Genomic DNA, 25209 nt, shown 5'->3' on the forward strand with positions numbered 1-25209 from the left:
TAATAGAGCAACATTATTTTTATTCGCAACAAAGCAAGAATTAAAATCTGCAAATGAACACCCACAATTCGGTAGCCACAGGAAGTCGGGAATCCACCGCTAGATCGCCTTTTAGAGCTTGGCCTCTTTTTATTTGGACCCCTTGGCTGTTTTAGATATCCGTCTATTTCTCTATAGTTGTGTAGGTGTATATATATATATATATATATAGTACACACCAGTAATAGTGGCGGTATCTAGCTGCCGTTTCTACTACACACGGTGGGTAATTTTGGTCGCGGTCAATCTTGTACTGCTGCAACGCTGCTGATGCTGCTTGCTACCGCTGCCTACCCGTGTCTGACACTGGGGAACAGCACGCAGTATGCTCGAACTAACGCTTGAAGCGCCCTAGGTATCGCAGAGTGGCCGCGCCTCGACAGAGACGCCTTCACCGTTGAACGTAAGCAAGTGAACGTGGTTGTTCAACCGAAACAATATCACCGTCATTATCATCCGCAGCAGCCCACAGCTAACTAAACCAACTCCTGCTGCAGCATTGCAGATGAAGTGCTGTTGAAAGAGAGGAAGCCAGGGAGCGGACGGGATGGCTTTCACGAGCGGACGGACACCCAAGGAAAGGAGAAAGGACGGCATATCGGGCAGTTCCCTTCCTCCCTCCGTTCGTTCGTAAGTCCGTCCGACTGACAGGCAGATAGTGTTGGGCCAGAAGCCGGCGCAATGGCGAAGTATAGAGAAAAGCAATGCTTATGGTGGCAGTTGTAGTCGTAGTAGTAACAACAGTGGAGCAATAAGCAAAGTCTCCGACACCAAAAGACCAGGGAGGGTTCAATGACTCGTCGGTCATTGACTTCATGACGACGTCACTTCATCGCCGGTTGGTCCTTGTTGTTCTTGCCATCGTTGTGCCACCAGTGGCTGGAAGTCTGAGGCTTCAACTTCGATTTTGCGACGTTGCCCGAGAAGCCGGGGAAAATGCCGGCGTACCACTGTCGAAAGATGGAGTACCTTCAATGCTGGCATAGCCCAACTGCGTATCACAAAACTCGCACACAGTTGCTTCTGCCGCTGGCGCTGTTTCGACCCATAGCGGCATCGGAATCGGCAGAGGATAGAGGAGATGCCAGCCACTGACAGACCACTTCGTCGACAGCTTCCTGTAACTGATAACCGTCACCGTTTCCTAGTCGTAGCAAATTACCTTCGGCAACAGAATCTCAAATGGGGACATTTTCTCTAGTGAATTTATCCATTATATGACAAACCTTGACTTAAGCCCCACCATACGACGCATTTAGAACTTTCTTTTTAGTGGAATATTTTGAACGGCGCACTATATATATAGGCCTTGATATGCAGAGAATATCAATAATATCTTCTCTAATTATCTCGAAAGCCATGAGGACTATCTGAAGCATATAAATTCGTTTGGCTTTTGGAATGCTATAGAGATGGTGTGTACTTGATCTAGGTTTGTCTTCAAAATATTGGTGTTCCAAGTAGTTTGTTTTGTGAAGTAACATGTTCGTTATATTAGTCTGAGATGAGTAAAAAGCCAGCGTGGTGACCCGAACATTACGAACGGGTAGCTGCAATGAATCATTGGAACAAGATACTAGCACAATCGGGTTAATGCCAGCAGAATACTTGTAATAAGATAACCAAAATCGAATAGAGTCAGTGTAATAAATAGATTAAAAGCCGACACACAGATAAATTTAAACTGGGGTAGTATCAACGAAATCGGTAAATACAGCTGTAAACTACGCATGAAAATGCTCAAAAACAAAATCTAAACTAAATTTATCACGCTAGGCATTATCCATGTTAATGTCAAATGAGTTTTTATTGCGCAATTTTACGGTATTTGATGGATTTTTTTAAAATATTTAACTAATTTATTTTCTATGTGTAATGGGTCGCTCAAAAAAGCTCTGCGTATGCCCAGTCTAACATTATATAACTCATATTGTTATTATTATAGTTTCTATTATGTACGAGTTATATGGTCTCCAATGCCTATAGATACTTACTTCTTAAGCAATTTTGACGAAAACCATTTGACTAGGTGTGTACATTGGTTACGACACGCTGCTAATTGGGTCATTGAACAAAACGGACAATAATGTCTAGAATAAAGAGTCCTTAGTTAGGTAGATAGTGCTGGCTATTACATTTCTGCATTGTTTTGACCAGACCTTTCCTGGCGATAATCTCTTTTCGAAAGTACATATATTTTGATAGATACATGAATAATGTTGTTACCAGAAAAAAACTTGTACGCTGCTGATTGCGCCGTGCGCGAGGCATTCTGTTTTACGTCTTCCGGTTTCAGAGGATATTAAGGTTCCTACGACCTATCACTGAATCTCGAGATACACCAGAAACGGCTTGCAAGTAACACCATACTGTGCATACTTATCATACGAGTAGAGTACTCAACTCCATTTGGAGAATTTTTAAAGATTACAAGTTTGCAATTTGATATATGCCGAAATTGTGCTATCCGTTACCTGGCGGTTCCCCGTTCAGCTCACCATTCAGCAATAGGACCTATACACTGCAATATCGATAGTTTGGGATTGCTTAACAAGGTATGTTCCATTAATGCTCGGGGTGTTTTCCGAGCGAAGCTGTACGCGTCTCTGATTTACCGATACCAGAGACAATTCGACAGGGTGTATTTGCCTATCGTGATTGCCAGAAGACCTCAGTATAAGTAAGTATCAAATGAAGATGTTGCTTCGTAGAAAAGGGCTGCAAGAGCAGATCAGTTACGGTGATGAAGGCTCGTAAAGGAAACCAGTGTCAAGCTAAACCCCGCAGGTTGTGACATTGCAGCTACAATGTTTTAGATATTAAGTTTCACGTCTAAATGGCTTTGCATGAGGACTGTACCTTCGGGGCAACTGGCTCTTGCAAGGTTCTTTCTGAATCAGAAAAAACAGGGTTAACCTTTTAATGCACTGAAATCAAGCCATTAGGCATGGTTATTAAGCTTCGTCTTTAATCATCACTAACCAACTAAAATCTAGACGTTAGGTAATCATAAATTAGCGGAAAATGGCCTGTACTTTATTATTGTGCTTGAACGTATCTCGAATCGGTCATTCTTCTAGCATTTTAGATTGCAGTATAACGTATTTAGGAGATTACAAGCTAAGAACCCAGCGTAACTAGTTGAACAATAATAGTCAAAGGCGGCTTGTAGTGACTTTTACCTCGACAACCCCACCGTACAAATGGTTTTCTAAGTCCGTGTGTAATAGTTGATTGAGATATATTGTAGTTCGTCGATATTATGTTATGTCACAATTCCTATATTTCCAACTCTTTCGTCTTCGTCTACAGCATTATGTTGTTAATATTCTTACTGATGCCGTAGCGCTGCTGCCCTTGCAGCAGCGGTTTTTAAACGTAATCAGCTGATGATAGCCTCCTCTACTTCTGTATTACCGTTGTCGTCGTCGTCGTCGTCGTCATCATTATCATTACCAACAACTCACCACTTCTATTGCAGCATTGCTCCAGCACATCTGCCACCGGTTGTTCCGTAGCTCTGGGGTCGGCCGTCGTCTGCTGGGTCGGGTCATTGCCCTTTTTGTTAGTCGTTTCTTCCGCATCTGATTTTCTGGCGTCGCTCCCGCATCAAGCGAACAGCCGAACCGTCGTCAGGGCCCAGGGTTACACATACCAGTACCAACGTGTGTTCATCGACCGCCATTTCGCCGCCCGACAGTCGGTGCTGCACCAGCAAAGGCAACAATGCACCGGCAGCTGTGGCAAAGACAACGTCCGACGCCACAGCGTTCGCGCACCTTCACGCGTCAAGGGAGAGAGATCACTGAACCGAGACAGAGAAAAAGAAGGAAGGAAACAAAGAGAAAAGGAAGAAAGAAATGAAGGGGCTTTGATGATGTTTTCGCGAATGGCTGACGACCGATGCTGTGTTGCCTCAACAATATCAAGCTACTACTGGTACAAACTGGTAGAAACCGACAAACCAACGACAACGACAATGACAACGACGACGACTGAAAGAGGTTCAGCACGAACTACGAGGAAGCAAGGTGGATGGAGGATAACGAAATGCCAAAGAGACGGAGGCAGCCATGGTAGAGAAAAACGGACGGGCGGCGGCAGCGGCCGCGCCAGCAGCAGCAACGAGAACAAAAACGAAGAAATGAAAAACGGTGAAAGTGCTTCTGCTCTTCATCGCGCCTCTGATGTCTTCAGCTTGCAGCGTCGTCTTGTAAAGATCGCGGCGATGTTGGCGATAATGATGATAGTGTGGCGCTGTGGTGACGGCGACGGTGGCGCTGGAAGCAACTAGAGTGATGATAAAAAAGGATGGTGATTAAATGATGGAAAATACAAGACTACTGGAACCACGAATGAGCGGCAAAGTCATGTACGAGGCCAAGAGACAATTCGATAGGTATGCTCTTTCATCTCTATACGAAATTACAGCATCGATAGTCTTAATCAAAAAAAAAAACAATCGTAGAAGCGAAGAATCGTAGAAGAGGCAGCCTGAAATGGCGCACTTCCGTTCTGGGTAAACTGTAGTTCATTAGATCAGTTTCAACGTGCTGAGTTTACAGTTCTACTATTTCTTTATCTAGTGGAAGTAAAATGTTATTAAGCATTTAAAGTACATTGCAGGTATACTCGAAAGGGCACTTTACGTACGTTAGGCAGCTTTTTCGTAATTCAAAGTAACGCTTTATATAAAACCTGTCGGATTTTTTGACAATGTACGGTACTTACGGTATAGATGTATGCAGAGCATCAGCATTAATCGTTTGCTATCGTTGTCCCGACAATATATATGTATATATACATCAAGCGAACACCCATTGTCTCTTCTTCTCTTTATTTAGATCGGTTATTCCTGGATGGTTCTTTTGCCTGTGTTTCTGCTTTCCCTACCTCGACTGAAACAAGAATTCATTGGAAGTATTAATCTGATGCGTGAGAGTGGCGTCTAATAGACAAGGCCAAAATTAACCTGATGTTGACTCACGTGGCAAATACCACGCCCCAATGGTTAAAACCGATGGTAAAGAAACAATAGCAGAAGCACACAAGGCGACTAAATTGTAAAGCAAATGAAGGAAGGAAAGCGTATTCCGTCCGAAGTCCGACGCTGAAGAGCGAAGAGGATCCGATAAAAGAGGAGGGAAGAATTCTGCCCGAAAGTGAAAGAACCGGCGTCGCCAAGCAGGGGTCGATGACCCGACGTGAGCTAAAGAAGATGTTTTGGCTTAAAGCAAGCGAATGCCACACGTCTTTTGTTCTCTTGTCCATCTGCCACTAGGAGGAAAACGCCAAAAAAACGGTACATTGGTCTACATATTTGTTGACAGTGATGATTATTCAGGGCATCATTATTATAAAGTTAGCTTGGATGGTAATAACATAGATTTATTCGTCAGTTAGGAGTTGTCACTATAAGTTTGCACAATGGAGTCAAAACAAATAGGACTGAACATTAATTATTTTTTCTTATTTTTACTTGATATGATCAACTCGAGTAGTCTCCTGCCGCCGCCTGGAAAACAATAAAGGTGCAAATGAAATATAGAGCCAATATAATATTACCAACCGCTTAGGCCTGTTTTGAGTTCATTCCGAAATCTGTTCAACTTTAAAAGGCCGCAAGCACTTACACACACACACGCAATAACTGCTGGTGTTAAAAAGGTTATTTTGATGTTTTGCATCCTATGATACATTTTCCTAAGTGGGCCAAACACGTTTATTACAAAAGCACATCTTCTGTATTTATGCTATCTCTTAGACTTCCTCTATCAATGCTGCGTTGGTGGACTGACATTCACAAAATCAGACGTACACTTCATTCTTTGGATCTACCGACCTGTAAGCAATAAGTAATTCAGCACAATGTCACAAATGAAATGTATTTGCGGATAGTTCCGCGCAGCTAATTGTAGCGTTACGAGCTCATAGGCTTCCACTTCAAGAAAAAAATTTTCGTTTTAACAGTCTTTCTAATCTTTGTCAGAGCAAACTTTTCGCAAAATGTAGACTGATCACCGAAGAGGCCTCCGTTATTGGTGACGCGTTGATAATTGTGTTTGTACAAGGACTGAAGAATATTACTATGATGTTATATATATATATATATGTTTACGTTTTAGTCACAAGCTAGCACTCTCTAGCATCAGTACGTTGTCGTTAATGGTAAAAAATATGTTTTGTTGTCGTAATACCGATAGTGGGCAAGAGACATCATATCGGCGAATCACATCAAGCATAAGCAGCTAACATGTATGAAAGCAGTCAGAAAGATACGTGTAATTTGGTGCCCTGATCATCCGGCTACCAGCGAAAGTGAACACGTTTAGAAAGCAAAAACAAACACAAAGACAATTAATAGATGAAGGTTTCCGGCTGGAGAACGGATCAGTAGACGTATCACAAAGTAATAACTTCACCTAAACAAGTAAGTCTGCGAGTGTCTAACATAGCATGAGAATTACATATATATAAGAAACTTACCACAAGTCCTCTTGTGCGATGGTAAATTGCAGCCGATGCTACTGCTTCGTTTGGCTGGCAACATGATCGTTATTCAGTTCATGTGACGCGCGCGTCGATCTTGCGTCTAGTGTGACACGTCGTCGTCGTCGTATACACATGTAACACCTCCCACCCGAGGGCACCAGCGGTCATATTCGTTACTGTAGATTTTGGCTGTTTATGCGCTTCAAGCGAAAAATTCGAATCGAAATCGAGGGCGCCAACCAAACCAAGTGTACGCATAAATACACCCAACAAGGTTTATGTGAACTTTAGAGCAATTGTGACAAGCCCAATGTAATCATGGTGGACACAGACAAACTTTGATACACGTGGCCGATTGGCCGGGCGCCAGCGGCCGCTGACGATATGCGACAACTAGCGGCTATAAAATGCCCATATGTACTACATCGTACTAGTATTAACAGTGGAAATGGACTACCGTACACGGGAAGTTCGTAGGCCGAGTCGTGTGGCTCGAAAAGATGCGAAGAGCTGACGGCCTCGTAAGGAATAGACACTGGCGCGTAGCCAGTCTGATATATACTATGTATTCTATCTATTCTATTTTGTTATTTATACATCTGTACTTATAATGGCCGAAGCTTGGTTGTTGTATCTCCGTCCTATTTTAGTGTGGGTTAGATTTTACATGGTGTAAATTTTTCACAGAGAACCAGAAGCAGAATGAAAGCATTTACAGCAGAACGGCGGCACTGCTCGATCGTATATTTATGCGCGTATATTTTTCAAATAATAATATTAGGTTATTCGCAGCAATCTAGCGGGTCGAAGAACATGAATGACTCGTAAACCATATAAGGCATTTCGTAAGATAATTTGCTATATATTAAATGCAGTCCACTTGATTGTTCAACTGGTAAGCCAGCGCTCTGGTAGTTGCCATTTGCATTACCACACCTAATTTCGTTATCGATGGCTTGACAGTAACGGATGACGCCATTTACCTCTTTTTTAACGTATTAAAGTGTACGTTTATATTTCTGAGGAGTATTGAAGCGTTTTTGTTTTCCTTGGCCTGAACTGTGGTAGGTGCGTAGCGATGAGATCGCGCATTGTCGTTGAGCAGCCACACCGTGCGTTCGGGAATTCGAGATGAGTAACGCCAACGGCTGTTTCTTTTTCAAGCAACACTTCGTATTAACAAATGCCTTTTTAGCACCACAGTGGACAGCATAGACTGACCCCTGTCTCGCCGATGGCGAATTTTTGTTTCATTTGTTCTATATTCAGATCGTGAGGAACTCATTTTTCACTTCAGTGTTTCTATTACGGTTTCATAAAACATGCTTGGAAGGAGCCTATGTTGAAGGATAAGTCGAACGAAGTTGTCTTGGTTTGCTCGGAGAGCTTCTTTAGGTTCCATTGAGTTTTTCAACCTCTCAGTTTCCATTTTTAATATAATTGTACCTGTAAAGAATCGTAAAAGCTCCTTTACTTCAGTGCTCTCTATTAGTAAGAAAATGATGTATCATTGAAAAAAGCACTATAGGCTTTACTATTATTAGCTTTTGTCAACGAAAGCAAAAGAATGCATCTAGAGTATCCGAAAGTGACAAGGATATGAAAATAACATCGTCTATGGAAACGTTTTTCTTTCGACAGTTGATGAATTGTTAAGCACAATCGTCTTTGATTGATTGCTTTTTAGCAACAAACTCTATTTCATGCTGAGTGAAGTGAAAGGATTCAGAAGACTGCGCTGCATGCAGTAGCGTATGAAGGCCCTACCTTCATGAGTCGAGTACTATTTTAACTACGTTAGCTATGGAGTGTCCGAATGATTAATCGGTGGCTCATCTCAGAAGGAAATATTATGTATTTATATGTTACATGCATCAGCTTTTAAATAAAAGCTGAGAACAGTTCAGAAAGCCTGATGATCGCTAGCAGGTCAGTAGTGAACGATGCGGTTCACGATATGGCTGGTGGCAACGGAAGCAGCATTCGTCACATTAGTATCTGTTATTCGTTCAATAATAACTGTAAGCGCAGAAGCGGCGGGTGTAGAAAATAGCGACAACGAACGCAGACAGGCAAGGCGATGGTTAGTTAATAAAGGATCGTTCGTAGGAAAACTAGCATAGGATAGAGAATAAAGCGGAAGTGCCAGTGCAAAAAAAAGTAACAAATATCTGAGCATTTACTAAGAAAAACTGAACCCAATTTATAACCAGTTCCTTGAACTACATAGGGTAGACGGACTGTTATGTGATGCCTCGAGAGATTTTGACGGAAGCGGAGTGTGGATATATGGATAGTGTGGACAAAGTATATGGAAGCAATATTAGGCTACTTCAGGTATTAGCTAAATCGTGACAATAAGTGTAGGGAAAACATCTCATTTGTCTAAAAATCCATAATGCAATGTATCTATTGTGTGATATGATTGATCAACAGCTACTTCAGTCTTCGTTGATTGGCTAAGAAGAAGTGCAACAGAAAATTTAAAGACAAATATACCGAAACTCAAGTACTACACAGCGAACATTCCATTCACGCTATGATGGCGAAGCGCCGTTGTGGTGATTGACATTTCTTTCACACAAGTGATGTTAGTTAACACCTCAGGGAAAGCTTAAACAGGTATGGCAGATAGAAATCTATACTATTGTCACCACACAGAGCGTCGATCGAAATACATAATGCTGCATCACATATGTATAATGGGTCAAAACTCACGCGTGAATGAAGATCCTTGCGAAGAATGCTATTCCGCAAGAGAAATCTGTTCTGCAAGCATTAACTATGCAATACTCCACCGTAAATCACCTGCTTAGCCAAAATTCGGTATTAGAGTAACTTCGGCTAACGAAAGTACATCATACATTTAGGAAATCAGTTAAATAAAATTTCGTAACAAGCCAACTATAGGAAAACGTGATGTTCCTAAACAGCAAATTTCAACGTAAAAACGTTACTTACCATCCCAATGTTGTACGATCCACGACACGAAAATAGCACTTCTAAAAGAAGTAGTAATCTAGATGGCCTGGTCAAATGCAGCGGCATCTTTCTCAATTTTTCTATCTGTAATGGTCAGTCTGTATTAAGGGGCCCTACCACGAGGCCATTGCCCTTACTACATTGTCTTCGATTTCACTCACCACCGATGTATTTGCACTAAACAAATACGTGGAGCGAATTTAGATATAGTCACCATTATCCAGACAAATCAAGTTTAGATGCTGAACATTTAACTCCTTTTAGTAATAGTGACTGGAATATCGTTACGGAAAAATGTCATTTTGTCCAAATTAATTGAACTAGAATGTGGAACAAGCGAACGTGTATCCTTCAGGTCAAATCTTTTTCAAACTTCAAAACTTACCAATATGTTAGTTAAGTAAACAGGTTATGGCCGTTTTTGGTGATTGTCTTTCTTTTTTAATTTTCACTTACTAACGGTAACTTTTTCTGCTGTTTGCTCTCAAAGCTTTTTGTAATAACGATCGATAAAGACAGCCCTACGGTTTTTTCGACGTTTCTAATTTGCCTTTCGTCAGGGTCAAAGACAAATAAATAAGGTCTCAATCCGCATTTGGTATTTGATTATTTCGTGTACCTAATTGATAATCCGCCTACAAAGACCGCTCGCTAGAGTCGTCTAATAAGACGTATTCCTACAACGTGCTTAAGGCTCATTGAAAAACGGTAATCTTTAAAAAGTTAAAGCTTATGTCCGAAGAATCAATAGTCCTTCTTGGACACAATGTGGCAGATGCAAACATCTAGTTAGTTCGAGGCATGCTTTTTAATTTTACAATGGGTACTGACAGTTCGATGCCAAAGGCTCGTGGCCTCCAGATTGAACACAAAAAGCTTTACAAATAAACTTGAGTTAGAAAAGGCAAGAAGTTAATTAATGACTTCTTATTCTAATCATCAATAAATAAAGCTTTTTCTTGATAGCAGTCGTTAAGAGCTCGCGGCAGTAATGTGTTAATGAGGTCCGTCCTTTGTATCCGCCGTTGTCGGCTGTACTCGGTTGTCACCAAATAAACCAATACGGCTTTACCAATTGGCCTTGTTGACGCTGTTTGCAGTCGAGGATAAAGAAAAAAAAGCCGGTTTGTCTCCTTGTGTTGTTGACGAATTGCGGAAGGTTTTTGAACCCCGAGTCAACGTCCGGTGGGGCAGCAGCAAACGTTGCGATACTAACTCAGAACTGAGCTATGTCTTCGTTAAAATGAAGCAAAGATTTAGTGAAGTAGAGGCAAAAAGATCATTATGGCTTTCTAACTCCCACCAATCAGGATTAAGGTGTCAATGACGTGTGATAAACGAAACTTCTTTGAATAATCGGTGAACATTCTGGTGCAGATTCGCAAATGTATTCAGGCTGTATAGATAGCGATCGAATATATCTATTGAACATTGCGGAAGTCATGCGGAAACTACGTATCGTGAGCGTAGTACCAGTATGCTCATCTGGTTAGATCTGAATACTGTTTGGTACTGCTTTTCTAATGAAAAATAATTTTCATAGGCCTTCTTCGGAGTAACCTTTTTCTCGATCAGTTTCTCAGTCAAAGCAAATATGGTACTTGAAAATGAATGCTAGTTAGAAATAATGTTAGCATACTGCTTGTTGACAATAAGTGTACCTTCATAGAAATTTAACAGACCGAAAATTGTTTCTTTATGAATTTGATTCGTCCATTTCGGCAACACAACGCCACCATCGGCTGTCAAATTGATATTTGCATTGGCTACCCGTATAAACTTCGCCCATCATCGCAAAGCTTTTTACGCTCATACAAAGATCAAGGGTTAAGGGTAGGTTTTCTTCATAGTAGCGGCCGCAGGACATTTTTTTCATTTCGCTTTCTTTCTTTATACCGATGCGCAGAATACTAGTAACGCCGCCGGCGGAGGCCAGCTAATGTGCTGTGTTGTTGAAGGGTTTTTGAGTTATAGCGGCCGTGGTGCCGGTAGCGACCTCACAGCAAGAAAAGTCCGCTAAACGTTCAGATTGAAAAAAGTGAATCTTCCCTCCCTCGAAGTTTCGAGGATCACCCAGAGTTCTCCAGATCTCTCGCAATATTGCCCGGAGTCACTGCCACAGCGAACACATTGTCGTAGCATATTGTCGACATTACTACAATCCTCTGATGTTGTGCATCATGTTGTATTTGCTATAACGAGCACAAAATAACAACAAGAGATGACGCGGAAGACATTGGCGGCCCGATTCATCCTTTTGTTGTCATAACCGTCTAGTGCAATATGTTCTGGCCGATTTTCGATTCTTTGTGATCTCTACAGTAGGGGTGCATTGGGGGCAACAAACAAAAAGGAAGTTTTCGTTCGTAAGGGCTCAAAACATCTGCGTCCGTTAGAACATTGCTGTTACACACATTACCCGAAAAACGAAACACAGATAGATACTACTATAGGAATCAAGAGGTTTAGGATGACTAAACGCCCTTATAGATATTTCGGAAATTAGGAATGATGTGTGTAGTTTTGTTGCCTTTTTTCTTTCTATATAGGAACACGTATAAATGGAGAGAGGATGCCTCGAACTTTTTAATTGGTTAAGGTATGCCAAAATGCTTAGGGTACTTCGAATGCTCCACTTCTAGTATGTGGACATATTTGACTCAAGTAATCAGGTCTGATAATCATCACGGTGATAATTCTGGTATATGGAAGGCTGACTGATTGAAAATTCGTTGATTTGAATTCTACTATATGTTTCATTCAAATCAGAGCATACTGATAAAAAGTGAAGTAAATACAGGAACATTTTATAATAAAAATTTAGCGATAACAGCTGTCCTAAAAACGAAGATAGCGATTTTGCAGCAGAGGCACCTCGCAGTTCGGGAGAGGACTTGATTGCACAACTCAGTGGCAAGTTATTACCCTGCAAAGTTGCGTGACACACACATTAGTTAAATCAAATTAACAGACATTTTATTGCTCAGTCATAGAAAAAAAATTGGTATAAGATTATTCTACAAGGCCTTAGTAATATAATGAATTTCCAAGGTTAGTAGTTCTACTCGCAGTGGAAGAAAATTTGTTTATTCATACAGAGCATGGGGACCTGTCCAGATAATGATGGTAAAGTTAAGCAGCGCTATACATAGGTGCAGGTATTTTTGGAAAAGCTATATATTCTTTAAGTGAAAGCTTCTTACGTGTTGGAACGTTAAGTCAAGTAACAATCTTGGTGCAGCTTTTGATGCCACTCGGCGAGTGGCGTACGTGGCGCCACCTGTGGCCAAAAATAGAACTAGAAACGCGTCATTTCTTGAGGAGCGGGTGGATATTAGCTGACCTAATTAACATTAAACACATTTTATCCCTAGCGGACCCAAGGCTTTACACAACACAACCTATATAATAAAAAAGACATCTCAAAAAAAATTATCAATGAAAAAATTTAATTCAATAGTACCAATGCTCAACATTTTTATATTGGAATACTTATTTTTATACACCTTAAATTAAACTACAGAAGGGAAGATTTTTTAGCATTTTTCAAGCTCGTTTTACATAATATATTTACCTGGTTACAAATAATGCACCCAGCGATGCTCTTAACATAGTTTAATACGTAATGTAGCACTAGGCTATATCTCTGTAGAGACACAATGTAGAAATTACGGGTTTTTAGGAGAGACATATAATTAACATTTGTGTTTTCATTGTACTCATGGGCTTGATGCACCCATAATAAATCGATCTCATGTTTCACATATGGTTGCTATTTTGTAAATATCTCCATCATAATGATTTTAGTTCATACGTTGTTTTAGGACGGTAGAATGTGGGATACGTTAGCTTTTGTGATCTATCATTACTATTAACTACAGAACATATAGTTAGAAGCTACAATCAATACATGCTATAGTGGGAAAGTATGGCGCTGTTTACTTAGTCTTTCCTTGGGACGAGATGTGAGTCTACTGCTATTAAAGCTGGCATAGTCAGTAACTTGAAAGTCGAATTTTCCCTTCGGGAAGCACGAAAGATACACTTAGAACCACTTCAGGACTGCTGCTATTGTCCTTCAATTTTTCACTTCGATGGAAGTTTATGATGTCTGTTTACTGCCTTCAATAGGAAATACACCCTAAAATTACTTTTTTATTGCGTTTTTCGGGATAAGTAAAACGGCACTTCATAACAGACTGTTTTGTCACCAGGCGACCAAAGACAGAAATAAAAGGAGTCAGAGTCAATTGTTGTCATTCACGTGCATTGTCGTGATTCTAGCTGCATATCGTCGTCTAGAATAAGATGGATTGTCACGTGGTTTCGAGAAATAAACATTGTGCTTTCCGTTACCAGTAACAATCGCGGCTTACGAATATTATAAATTACTAACTAAACTAAATTCCATAGTGTGTTTTACATTAGTGCGAGTTGTTACCACAATAGAAAAGATATCGTAGAACAAAAAATTTTGTCAATTATAAGCTGCTAACGTCTAGAGAAAAAGCAGTTGTAAAAGGTAAGTACAACGTTCGAAAAAGGACCACAGGCGAAAACGACAGTCCTCCACAGTAAATAGGTGAATAGTGATTTGCTGCCCGATGGGTTATCAATGCGATGAAGCGCATATTAAGGAATCTCGGCTGGGAAGCTTCCCCTCACCCGACCGATTCTCTAGACGGGCTAAACATGTATCTGTGGAAATGCAGCTTATATCTAAAAACTGAATGCAAGCCTGAGCTTTCGCATGCAGTCTATTAGGTAAAAAAAAAGCTAGAGCAAGGTGAAAGCACCTAGTTGAAACCGATTCACGTGCTTTCCTTTCCTTCATTCCAACTGTCTGTGTATTTAACAAATTATGGAAAGTCGAACTTTTATTTATTAAAATTGCAACCAGTGAAAATCGATTGCGCTCATAGGAAATTACACGGCGTAACGCGCTGTTTTTAACTATATGACGACTTTCTAGTGGTTTCTTAGGTCGGTTCACGTTGACCTGTTTTCGTTAGTTAGAAACAGACTATCGCTCTGCGGTCACTTCCGTGTTGAATCTCGGCTAGTCTTGGTCGCATGCCTGACTCTATTTGACCCGCCCGTCGCTGTAGGGAAGCCCACAATGTACGTTAGTGACGGCCAACTAAACATGCGCATCATCGATACAACTCGGGTATCTATTCGTCGACCTTTGCGGCCGCCCAGATTCCAATAAGAAGCCGAATTTACTGTCTCCGTTCGCTGTTAAATCTTCAACTGCTGCTGCCGGACCTGCTGCCTGCGCCATGAAACACTAGGGCGCCGCCTTCAAAGCCGCGGGTAGGAAACGGCCCAGCCTGTATCTCGAATAACCTAGCATAAGTTGAAGTTCTGTGTGAGCTAAATATAAGTTTCCACCGTGAAGGCTTAGCGTACGTGAAAAAGGGGATTTCACCTCGAACGGCCGCGTCGTTACAGAGACTACGAACCATCTTGTTAAGGAGCTCATGCCGAAGCCAAAAACATAGCGTCTGCGATATCGATGCATTCATGACTGGTGTTCAAGCACCGTCAAATGTGATCTTTTAATTCAGATAAAAATAAAACATCTGATGAAAATTCAGACAGCCTAAATATGTGCGCATCTTCGAAGGGTGGATCAGAGATCTGAAGTGCTTTGACATACTCAAACGAGTACCTGCACCATTCGAGTCCAGCGGTTTCGTATTTTAGTATCCGCGTGGACATCGCGCAGAAGAGAAGAATTATTCGTTTGGTACTTGTACGTATTTGTATTTACTCAAAAACGTTACGACGTATGCTATATCAGGTGCATTCTACAATAGCTTCTGATAGATAAGTAGCAAGCATTACATTGGCGTGTGTCCTAGAATAACAATCATTTATTCATACAGGAACGCTTCGAGACGGAAGAAAATATTGTCTTCAACTTTCAAGAGGTAACACAACATCGAAGCGTTGTCTGTTTTCAATAGTGTCTCCGTTTCTTTTAACTTGAGGCAATAAAACGTTTTATTTGAGAAAGCTAGCCTTAGTGCATCTTCACACAGCCAGATGTACAACGTCGCGCCAGTAAATAGTTTCCATCGACTGACTGACAACCCATACGGCAAAGATTGAAGAATATACAACGTATCGCTTCCTCTACACTTTTACCGATTGGGTGCCTACCGCCAGCAACGTTCAACGATCATTTTGTAGTCAATGATTTACTATATATCTACCTACAGTAACCACCAATTCATCACTAGGGCTATCATAATGGTAACACAACAAAAAACAAGCACCCCCCAGTGTGAGCACCCGACCCAGAATTCGGTCATAAAGAATGCCGGTAGGGTGATAATGGTCTGGGTGATGCTGAGCGATCATTCGCTTCTACTCGTTTTCTGAAATCTTGAAGGGAGCGAATCAGATATGAGTACGTACGCTCACGGGTTGTGCAGTTGCCGGCCAATGTCTAGTAGCATTTTTATCAAGTTAGCATTTTAGGAAGCTTAGTTCTCAATAAAGTGGCTAAAATTTTATCATATTGCATCACTGTGCTCAATACACAGGTTCCTTGCTGATACTTGTAAAAGTAACTGGGTTAGAAGTATGATACGTTTAGATTATTGCGGTTTCTAATATTGCTAAAAGCTGTATTACTGTTTGATAACACAACAATAAGAATCGTTGAATCAAAAAACGTTTATTCAACGTATGTTTAATAAACGTTTTTTGATTCAATTTGAAAAGCGAGAAAGATGCCGTCTGTTTACACAGTTACACAGTGTTCTTAAGGTAGACAAGCGGGACTTTACTGTTTAGAGTAACTTTCAAGATATTTAGATTTTACTTTAGAAATTTTACTTTAGGCTTAAAATAATACACTGTACGCAAATCCGTATTCTATCCGTATATTATCTATTTGTTAAAAAAACTATCTATTAAAAGATCATTTTTATCGTTTGGAGCATCAGGTGTTAGTTACTCTTCCATGGGGTCAAGTGGTCTTCTGAGCACCCGTTCTATGTTATTAGATTTATGGCGCTGAAATGGTCATGCATTGTCCACAAATGTGCAGACATTTGTAACAATCCATATCTGTTGTCCGGCTTCGTGGCTGTAAAAACAACACGAACGTGCTGGCTTACCTGCATATTATGTAAAAATGAAACTGAGTATAAGCACTTGAGCCTTTTTGGCTGACGCCTATAGAGTAATCGGCTCCACCGTATGAGTAAAGCAAAGCAAATCGCTTTGTTTTCCATCTATAGAAGACAGTTCGTAATGACGCAAGGCCACATCGGCCTAATTCAGGTAGAACAATACTAAACAAACAAGCCTGAATTCAAAGCACGTCGAACACACATTCTAATCAAATTTCAATAATTTGACCTTTTTAAAGAATAATGGCCTCAGCTAGTATCTGAAAGCAAATTTCTGTTCATTAGTATGTACCTATACACAAAACTACACGCGATAAACGCCGGAACCATATCAATTCATATTGTTGTTCTCTATGAAAAATCGTGCTGAGTTGTACACAAAAGTCGTAATCCAAAAAATTCTACGAATGGAAAAACGGCCCACGTAGACTTGACTTACTATACCTGCATGTATGTGAACGAATATGCAGCCCTAAGCTGTTCAAAAGCCTCGTCATGAACTCATGTAAATGTTTTCAATAAGGCTGTATGACTACAATTTACACGTAGGACACTCATGCGGTAGCTGAAGGCATGACATTTAGACTCTGTCTTTGAATCTACGCGTGAAGAGTCCCTATACTTATGAGTTCAAAAATTCGTAGTGATCCTTATTTCCACACGCCCACTTATGGGGCCTGCATTTAGACCAAAAAAGCCGACCAAAGCAGAGATACGAGCTCAAATGCAGCCGTCTATTACGGTCTTAGCGAAAGCGACCAACGGATGAGGCCGCCACACAGAATTCATATCATCACGTCGTCGATTGCCGCCTAATGGTGCATTAACAATGATTTAGTAGTTGGCACTACCTTATAGCCGTTGTGGCTCGAGCCATCGTCATTGGATCGTGGCCCGGTTGAAGAACATCGCGTTATTAGAAGACGAATTGCGTAACACCGATACATAACAACCACAATGGCAGCAATAATAGCAACAATAAAAGCAACATCGTAAACATCAACATCTGATCGAAAAAGGAGCCAAAAATTGCTCGACAGTTATTCAGCTACAATCTCGCCGGCAGCTGGCGAATCCCTAAGTAGGTAAGACTTCGACGTTCGATGAATCTGACGAGACGGTACTTAACGAAAGCAGAGTTATTGGCTGATTAGCAAACTAGCTGACCCACAGCGAAGTCAAATACACCTGCCTCGTGAAATAACCGTTCCCCAGTTGAGTTAGTATGTGGAACTTATGTTTTCTTTTTTTATCTAACGTTACAATTAGAGAGGCTCTACGGAAGAAACTACCTAGCATATCGGCCAACGTAAAGCCTCACATTTCTACAAAAACAGGTGTACCTATTCACAAAAGCTCAGGTTATGCACATACGTATCGTACGGAGGACAGTCTTGTGTTTTTATGCTTCAACCTAGCAAAAACTTTAATTATGTTGATTACACAACAACGTCGCCTTTAGAATATTACCTAATAAAGAATTTAAGCTCTTTTTTTGATGATTTAACTAGTACTACCTTTCCATTGAGTCGTAGTTTTTATTTGAAATCACCGACAGAATGGACCATTTGTTGTGCTCTTCCAAACTGTGTTCATGAACGATATCCTCCTCCTTAAATAAAGGCTTTTTTGAATTAATATGCTACATATAATCGCCACCTATTACGCAGCTTTGTTATCATGTCTGTGTCCTAGATAACTGGCTGCCTCGGTGCTTATTAATAGCTCTTCCCAACCAACGGATTGGCTTAAACGTAATAGAAAAGCTTAATTTGGGTATGCAGAGGGGCCAATAAAAAAATCCCCTGTGACCGAGTCCTGGCTCTAAATGCCTACGATTTGTCCTTGAAAACGGTCGATAACCGTATAGTACGCATATACGTTTAACGAAATGAATATGCAGTTTTCGCGCCACTGAATTAATGCACGCTACGGTTAGTTTAATTAGTGTAGAATAAAATATAAACCTGACTTCATCCATACCACTGAAATATAGTGTTTCAGAAAAGAACAGAATATAAGTAGAGTTTATGGACATTTGTTTGGCCAACAGATTGAAGTTTTGGAAAATAGTTTGAGATATTATTTTAAATATACCAGTGATTTTACCGAGCATAAAGGTCTTGCAGTTTGATAAGTTTGGGAAGGTTAACACCCGTCTCCATGATGGTGTAACACATAACGTGTTTTCCTGCTTCACTGACAGGACACGTGGCGTTCCACGCGTCGTTTCGTGGTAGGAACCAGCCGTGCAATCGAAGACCTAACGGATCGTGCGTAAAACATTTAGAACAGCTGTTTTCAACAACAACAATTATTTGGCTTTTAGTGCTAATTTCAGTTGCTTGTTCACTGCAAAGTTTGACAAATGCACAGCTGGCCACTAAGAATCGAGATGGCTTAGTAGGTAACGTATTTTTGTGCGAATCATAGGGACGCGTGATGGTCTCAGTTGGAACGCGGGAATAGACACATCTTATATCGTGCTGGAAGTCAGCCGTCTAACGGCGGTGCCTAACGTGAAATTCAAAACATTTAAATTAACGGAGGTGTATGATATCTTAAACAATAGATAACGATTGATTAAAGATATGGTATCTATATTCATACGAAGAATTATGGCTGCTTCTAATGTTTGCAACAATTAACGGGGCAAAACATATTTTGAAATGAGCACCGCTTATAAAGCGCAAATTCTGAGGACAAGCAACAACTTCGAAGTACCTTTGCATATAAAACTCTATGCCATTAGGTATGCTGTTGCCCGAGAAAAGTTTAGTCTTGTTGTGTATGCGAAGTACTTCCTGGAATCAAAACTGGGTCACTCAGCCACTGGTACTTGTCCGTGAGACGAGCGGTGATGATGCTTAGCCGGAGGAAGGAAGGATTATACCGAGTTAACCTAGACGTTAGAACTCAGATCTTGCAGTCTCTTTATTACCATTACTTCATTACAAACTAGTTTTTGTAAACCGGGACCTAGGCAAGGAATTGATCGGCTTTTTAGTTATCGAGTAGATTCCGGTTGAACCTATAATAACTTAAACATTATCCACAAATTTTGGAAGCCAGTGTTACACGAATGCAGTTAGCTAAGCAGATTTCGTGAGTTTTATAAGCTAAGGACTACGGACACGCGCTAGGGGTGCTTTCTGAAGTCCGCACTTTTCCTCAGTGTAAACAACTCGTGTTTTCTTCACTTTTTTTTTATAACGGATATCAATATATTATACAGATGTATACTTGCAGCATAATATACGAAACCTTCATTAGAAATGAAAGATAAAAATCGCAAAATGTGGATCACTTTACATCGAATTGAGTTGCTTTGCGAGTAGTATGGGGCATTTCGTATCAGTCGTAACTGTTTTAATGTTGTGCGATACGGGCACAATGACGAAAGGCATAAAAACCACGCTGCGCATTCGGACTTACATGCACACATCCTGTGTTCTCAAACAATCACTTCTATTTATTTAATTTTGAACAGTAACTTGGCAATAACTATATAGCTATTGCAGTGATTAATAATTTATTAAATTAACTCTTTTCAAGTCGATAATTGCGTCCAAAGGAACAAGACGATACCGAATGCAATGCCATATGAATCACCGAAACGTGATAGCTATTACAATATATATATATAACATAGATACCTTATTTGAAATATGTCTTATTACGTTTCTAAACTATTTAAACGATCTTGACGTATAAGGGCATAGTTGCGCTAGACTGAAATCGCAGTTTTTCAAAGAGTAGTTCCGAAGCCAGTTGCAATGGACGTGAGCAAGAGGACCGCACCGATGTCTTGCCAACCCAACAATGAACAAGATGACCAAATTTTTTGTGTGGGGGCGGAAGGATGCGCTCCAGGTGTATTGGTTTTCGCAGAAAGACAAGTGAGAACATGGCAGCTATTCGTAGTACTCTTGCACAGTTGAAGTATGGATTTTTTGCCTGATGCTCAATTAGTCGACATCGCGGTATAGATAAGGAGCTGAAAGGCTAACTTTTATTAGCGTCATTTGGTTGACCGTGTTGCGCCTGGAAGAAAGACCTTGAGAATGCGCAAGAATCTTGTTAGTCCAATACTAAGCGGCCGCAGTGCCTTTTTTGTCCCTAACAAAATTCGAGATATCAAGAGTAAAGATATATAGGCACCATGACAATTACTATGCTTCGTCGACGTCGCGGCCAATCCGGGTAACGTGGCCAGCTATTGACTACAGCCTCAGCAGCAGATGTAAACTGATCCACAAACGGCGGTTTCGAAGCGTTTTGTGGTGCCCATTATCAACGAAGCAGCCTCAAGGCTAAAACTACTCTGCTGGTCATGAGATTTGATAGCATGGTTGACGTTCCTGGCTATCTACTCTTGAAAGGTCTGTTGTACAGAATCGTAGGGAATAAAACAGAAGTATTTCAGGTTTGTAAATGGACTTTTATTATGGAAAACTTATTGTCATTAAAATAAGGTATAGCCTTGAGTGCTTCTAAAAATTCTAACGGGTAGTATATTCAATAGAACCAAGATTATCTATGTCGGTAGTCCATTGACACAATTGATTCAACTATTGACTGCGGTACTGTCGTTGCATCTGTAAACGAGTCCCATAATTTGCAATTCTATGTATGCTATGTACTAAATACACGTAAGTCGGCAATCGGTAATGTGGCTCGCTAGCTATTTTATATTCACGCTCAACGAAAGGTAACGGTCGAACTGTGCCCTATTCATCGCAACAGATAGTCTTCTTAAGGAGCCATCTACTGCTTTTTATCAGCTATTATGACTACGTTGAATCGCGTTCTCCTTTATTTCGGAGCTCTATTTTCATGTGATTAGCAACCCTGTCCACCCTTCTGCAATGATTGGGCGCTGGAATTTTGACTGATTTTAACTAGAGAGCAATGTATCATAAGTGCAGACCTTGTTTAAAAAAAACAAACGCAGATATTGCGCTAATTCTACATATAATTGATAGCTGATACAGTATTGCTCATGATCAAATACAATAATTAACTAATATCTGCAGAGTTTTTGTCGTTGAATTAACCGCAAATAAATATAAACCAATTGGTCCATTTAAAAAAATCCTTTATTCAAGGTGAGTTGCTGACGAGACTGTTCGTATCCGTCGGTTCACGCTGCGTGTACATCTTTTTAAGCTGTTTTTAAGCTTTTCTGCCGTTGTTGACTTCCCTTATTGTTACCTACTTACATTATATACACACTATTTTTTATAAACTTGTCTTTTAATTCGCAGTTTCTGCTGAGCATAATCTATGATTACCCGGCTATTTTACTGCAGTTGTCGCTTGCTTGTATATGATATTGTCAAACATGTATAAGGATTTTGTGTTCGTAACGAAAAGCTTACATTGGCTCTCTCGTCGTTATCGGTTTGTATTTATTTATTTCTCTTTAACAGCTCATCTGATTTCAAGCTTTGACATTACTTAGAGAAATTTCCTGCTCTACATAGAAACGAAGTCGCTAGTGGGAAGGGATCTTGAGTGTTAATCTTCAGTTCGACCGTCGCTTTCCTTATCGTTATTCTATTTTTCAATTCGTTTGTGTATTTTTACCTTTGTTTCTAGTTAATATTGTTCCACCTATTATGATCATAAAAATGTTCGTAATTATTATTCTGTTTACCGTAACTACATTCGTAATCGCTTCATATTCGGTTTATTCTTGCTTTAAATTGTACACAGGTTTAGTTTGGTTGGCAACAAACCCACAATAAAGCCTGAAGCTTAAATCTTCGTTACATATATGTGTTACATTAGCGATATTCACACACCACGATCAGTCGTTATCACAAGCACGTGGCGTGCCCGAAAAGATCAAAGGAGCCTTGCACTGAAGCTGAAGAGAAAACAAAATGCAATTTCTACTTATTGGTATTGATCTATAAGGTACTCATCCCGCCCGGTTTTGCCATCCACCACGTTGCTTGAGTTTACGTTTGTAACAGTAACAAACTGACTCTGATAACGACTTCGACTTTTTTTAATCAAATGATATAGACACTCCTCTTTCTTGCGATCAAAGTCTCACAAATATTACACGCATGCACTTTTTGACATACACACATCGTACATACATCACACACACGCACAGACCCACACACACACAGCGTTGTATTATCGTGTACATATATACTGTCCGAATGGTTGATACGGGGTTCCGAATATGGAAAATGCTATTCTATCATTTTTTCACAGGCATAACGCCTGCAGATGAAGAGAAGGCTAACAAACCATAAACCATGGTGCCATCCGCGCATATTACTATATGGTTTATTACTCGTATAAAGAGCATCTGGCGTCTTTTTGATCTCGTAAACTATTGGACAGCAATGGTGACAATAATAGCGAACCGATCATGATACAATTTTCTCTAATAACGTACTACTATTTCATTGCCTCCTGTAGTATCTGTACCCAGAAGCCGCCATTGTTAGCATAATATTTTGTCATTCCGACTTGAAGAAACCACTGTTGCTAATTTCTTCATTGACTAATTTTCTTCTCAGTTAGTCATTTCATTCTTTTAATAAATTATGTAAGGTAGCCGACTAAAATATGGTAATAATCTTATCAGCATTTTTGTTGTCGTAATTAGATTAATCATTTTTTATATTTTCAAAAAAATAAAGCTTCAACTCCACCTTTCTTTTTTCCTTCTCTAATCCATTCAACACATGTGTATATATGCTTTTTAAACTACATACTTTTTTCGGCCTTCTCGTTCCGTCTGCTCCGTTTTGCTGTTAAAATCGAGTCGGCTTCAAACCGACGTTAAGGAACTCACAACAGCACATTTCATGGTTTGCCTTTTCTTATATATAAGTTGTCTGCTTTTCTCAATATACAATCTCATATTCGTTCTTAATATTTTGTTCTTAATAATTCTAGCATAACTCGTTTGCTACTGAAGAGCAAGGCTTTTATAACGTATTGGTGCGTTTGATGCTACGATGAACGCTTAGCGCTTGGTTTAGTACGCCCATACATGATCGTAAGCATCTACGCTAAGGACAACTCTATAATCAGTGGTCTTTAACCCTAGAGTATAAACAGCCGGCTAGTTGTAGGCTGTTCTTTCCTCGAACTCCGCTCTCCATTGGCATCTTTTTGCATCAAATTATTAACTGAATGTTAACTGATGACAACGGCAATTTCTTCCTGTCATTTGAGTCGTCGAGCCATACAGTGTACAACTATTGTTTCGTAGACCATTAGACACATCGGCAATGCGAGAGGAAGAATTATCCACTTGTATCAAGTAATTAGGTCACTTTTCGTTGCTTGTCGCCGCTTTGTAAAGGCTCAAATGTACTGTCGTTTGTTCCTGATGCCGTATGCCATGATAGAGTAATTCACAGATAAATGGCGCACCTCACATTTTCCCTCGTCATGCTAGTCATTAGCGTGATATTATCCCTCTAGAGTTAGTTCGATCCTCCAGGTTGTTGTTATGCTACTTAGCTCGATTTCCTATTATTACGTTTGTGTTTCTGAAAGAATAACACCGGTGCATACTGACCGTTGCGCACTGCTTCGTGTCCTACTTCTCGAATTCCTATCGTTTTAGTTACATATTTTTCTTTCGTGGGTTGTTTCGGCTGTCTATTAGTCACCTCTTCCATATTTTTGATGACGTCTTCTGCCGTGCTTCTGCATTCTCATCTGCAAAACCTCCACTGCTAAATTTATGCAGAGACAAAGAGATCACGCGTATCATGTCTACCTGACGCGCCCTTACTGCCAAGCAATCCGTTCCATTATTCCTTTCGTTTGTTACCGGCATTCTGTTGTTGCTCCATAACCCTTTTGTTATTCTCCATTGTAGTGTCTGATCACTTGCATGTCCCGATGCGTCATCCTTCTCGCCGACTCCTGGCACTTCCTTTTTTCTCACTTTGATTTATGCCACTTATGCTACACTGCTGTGTCTGATGTACAGATTCAATAAGGTACGGACTCCCTTCTCATTACGAGAGTCCACTGGACATTTGCAGGAGATGGCGGAAAGAAGTCTGCCGTTTGGGGACTGATTGGTTGTACCTAACTCCAATAAACAAGTGACGAAATTCCTTCTGATTTCTGCTTGGCCTGCAGCGACCTATTCTTGAAAAGCTAATTAGGGTCTGTCCGTCCGTTCCCTTTATCATGTGTAAACCCTATTTTAGGCTCACGTCTAGATTCCGGCATATCATTTAGATAATAACAGTATTAGTTGTTACTATATGACTTGTCAGGCGATACAGCATTTGCTGCCGTGAAAAAGGCAAGTGTGTTTCAGGGTTACCATATGTCAAGCTCTATCTGCCTCGCGCTTTCACCTTGCTCTCAAAATAGTCTGATGTTTTTATGCATTGACATGTCCTAATGTGTCAGGCTGTAGAGAGGCCACGGTCGAATTTGACCCTCCAGGTACGTTTACATGTGATACCTGCAAAACAAGACGAATAAAATTTAGTGTCCTCTTTCACTAACCTCATTTAAAACGTCCGCTACAAAATAATATTGAAAAAAA

General features: G+C 40.3%; 2 protein-coding genes and 1 long non-coding RNA gene across 28 annotated transcripts in view; 1 reads left to right on the forward strand and 2 right to left on the reverse strand.

The window, feature by feature from the left end:
• LOC147758068 (uncharacterized) lies at positions 1 to 13473 on the reverse strand. 19 transcript variants are annotated; one of them, XR_015320033.1, is made up of 5 exons: positions 9250 to 9264; positions 6526 to 7977; positions 4771 to 4937; positions 2034 to 4329; positions 1 to 1163 (listed from the first exon to the last, which is right to left on the reverse strand). It is a non-coding gene; the product is annotated as an uncharacterized LOC147758068 (long non-coding RNA). The 19 variants fall into 19 exon arrangements; XR_015320019.1 differs by lacking the exon at positions 1 to 1163 and adding an exon at positions 5519 to 5554 and having other exon boundaries at positions 1819 to 4329; positions 4771 to 5316; positions 9250 to 12299; XR_015320022.1 differs by lacking the exon at positions 1 to 1163 and adding an exon at positions 5519 to 5554 and having other exon boundaries at positions 1819 to 4329; positions 9250 to 11710.
• LOC147758069 (uncharacterized) overlaps positions 2876 to 25209 on the forward strand; it is a 24696-nt gene continuing 2362 nt past the window's right edge. The window contains exons 1-3 of the mRNA XM_086978629.1: positions 2876 to 2894; positions 3426 to 4438; positions 4884 to 6469. Coding sequence (XP_086834755.1) covers positions 2876 to 2894; positions 3426 to 4333 — 927 coding nt within the window. The 3' untranslated portion in view covers positions 4334 to 4438; positions 4884 to 6469. The remainder of the gene's footprint in view (positions 2895 to 3425; positions 4439 to 4883; positions 6470 to 25209) is intronic.
• The window catches only part of LOC111244394 (type I phosphatidylinositol 4,5-bisphosphate 4-phosphatase-B), a 14092-nt gene continuing 10625 nt past the window's right edge, over positions 21743 to 25209 (reverse strand). For all 8 annotated transcript variants that reach the window (XM_086978753.1, XM_022791450.2, XM_022791451.2 and 5 more), the window contains one exon: positions 21743 to 25125. In XM_086978753.1, the coding sequence (XP_086834879.1) occupies positions 25067 to 25125 (59 nt within the window). In that variant the 3' untranslated portion in view covers positions 21743 to 25066. The remainder of the gene's footprint in view (positions 25126 to 25209) is intronic.

The sequence above is a fragment of the Varroa destructor genome, unplaced genomic scaffold, assembly GCF_002443255.2.
Source record: "Varroa destructor unplaced genomic scaffold, Vdes_3.0 BEIS01000002.1, whole genome shotgun sequence".
NCBI classification, from domain to species: domain Eukaryota; kingdom Metazoa; phylum Arthropoda; class Arachnida; order Mesostigmata; family Varroidae; genus Varroa; species Varroa destructor.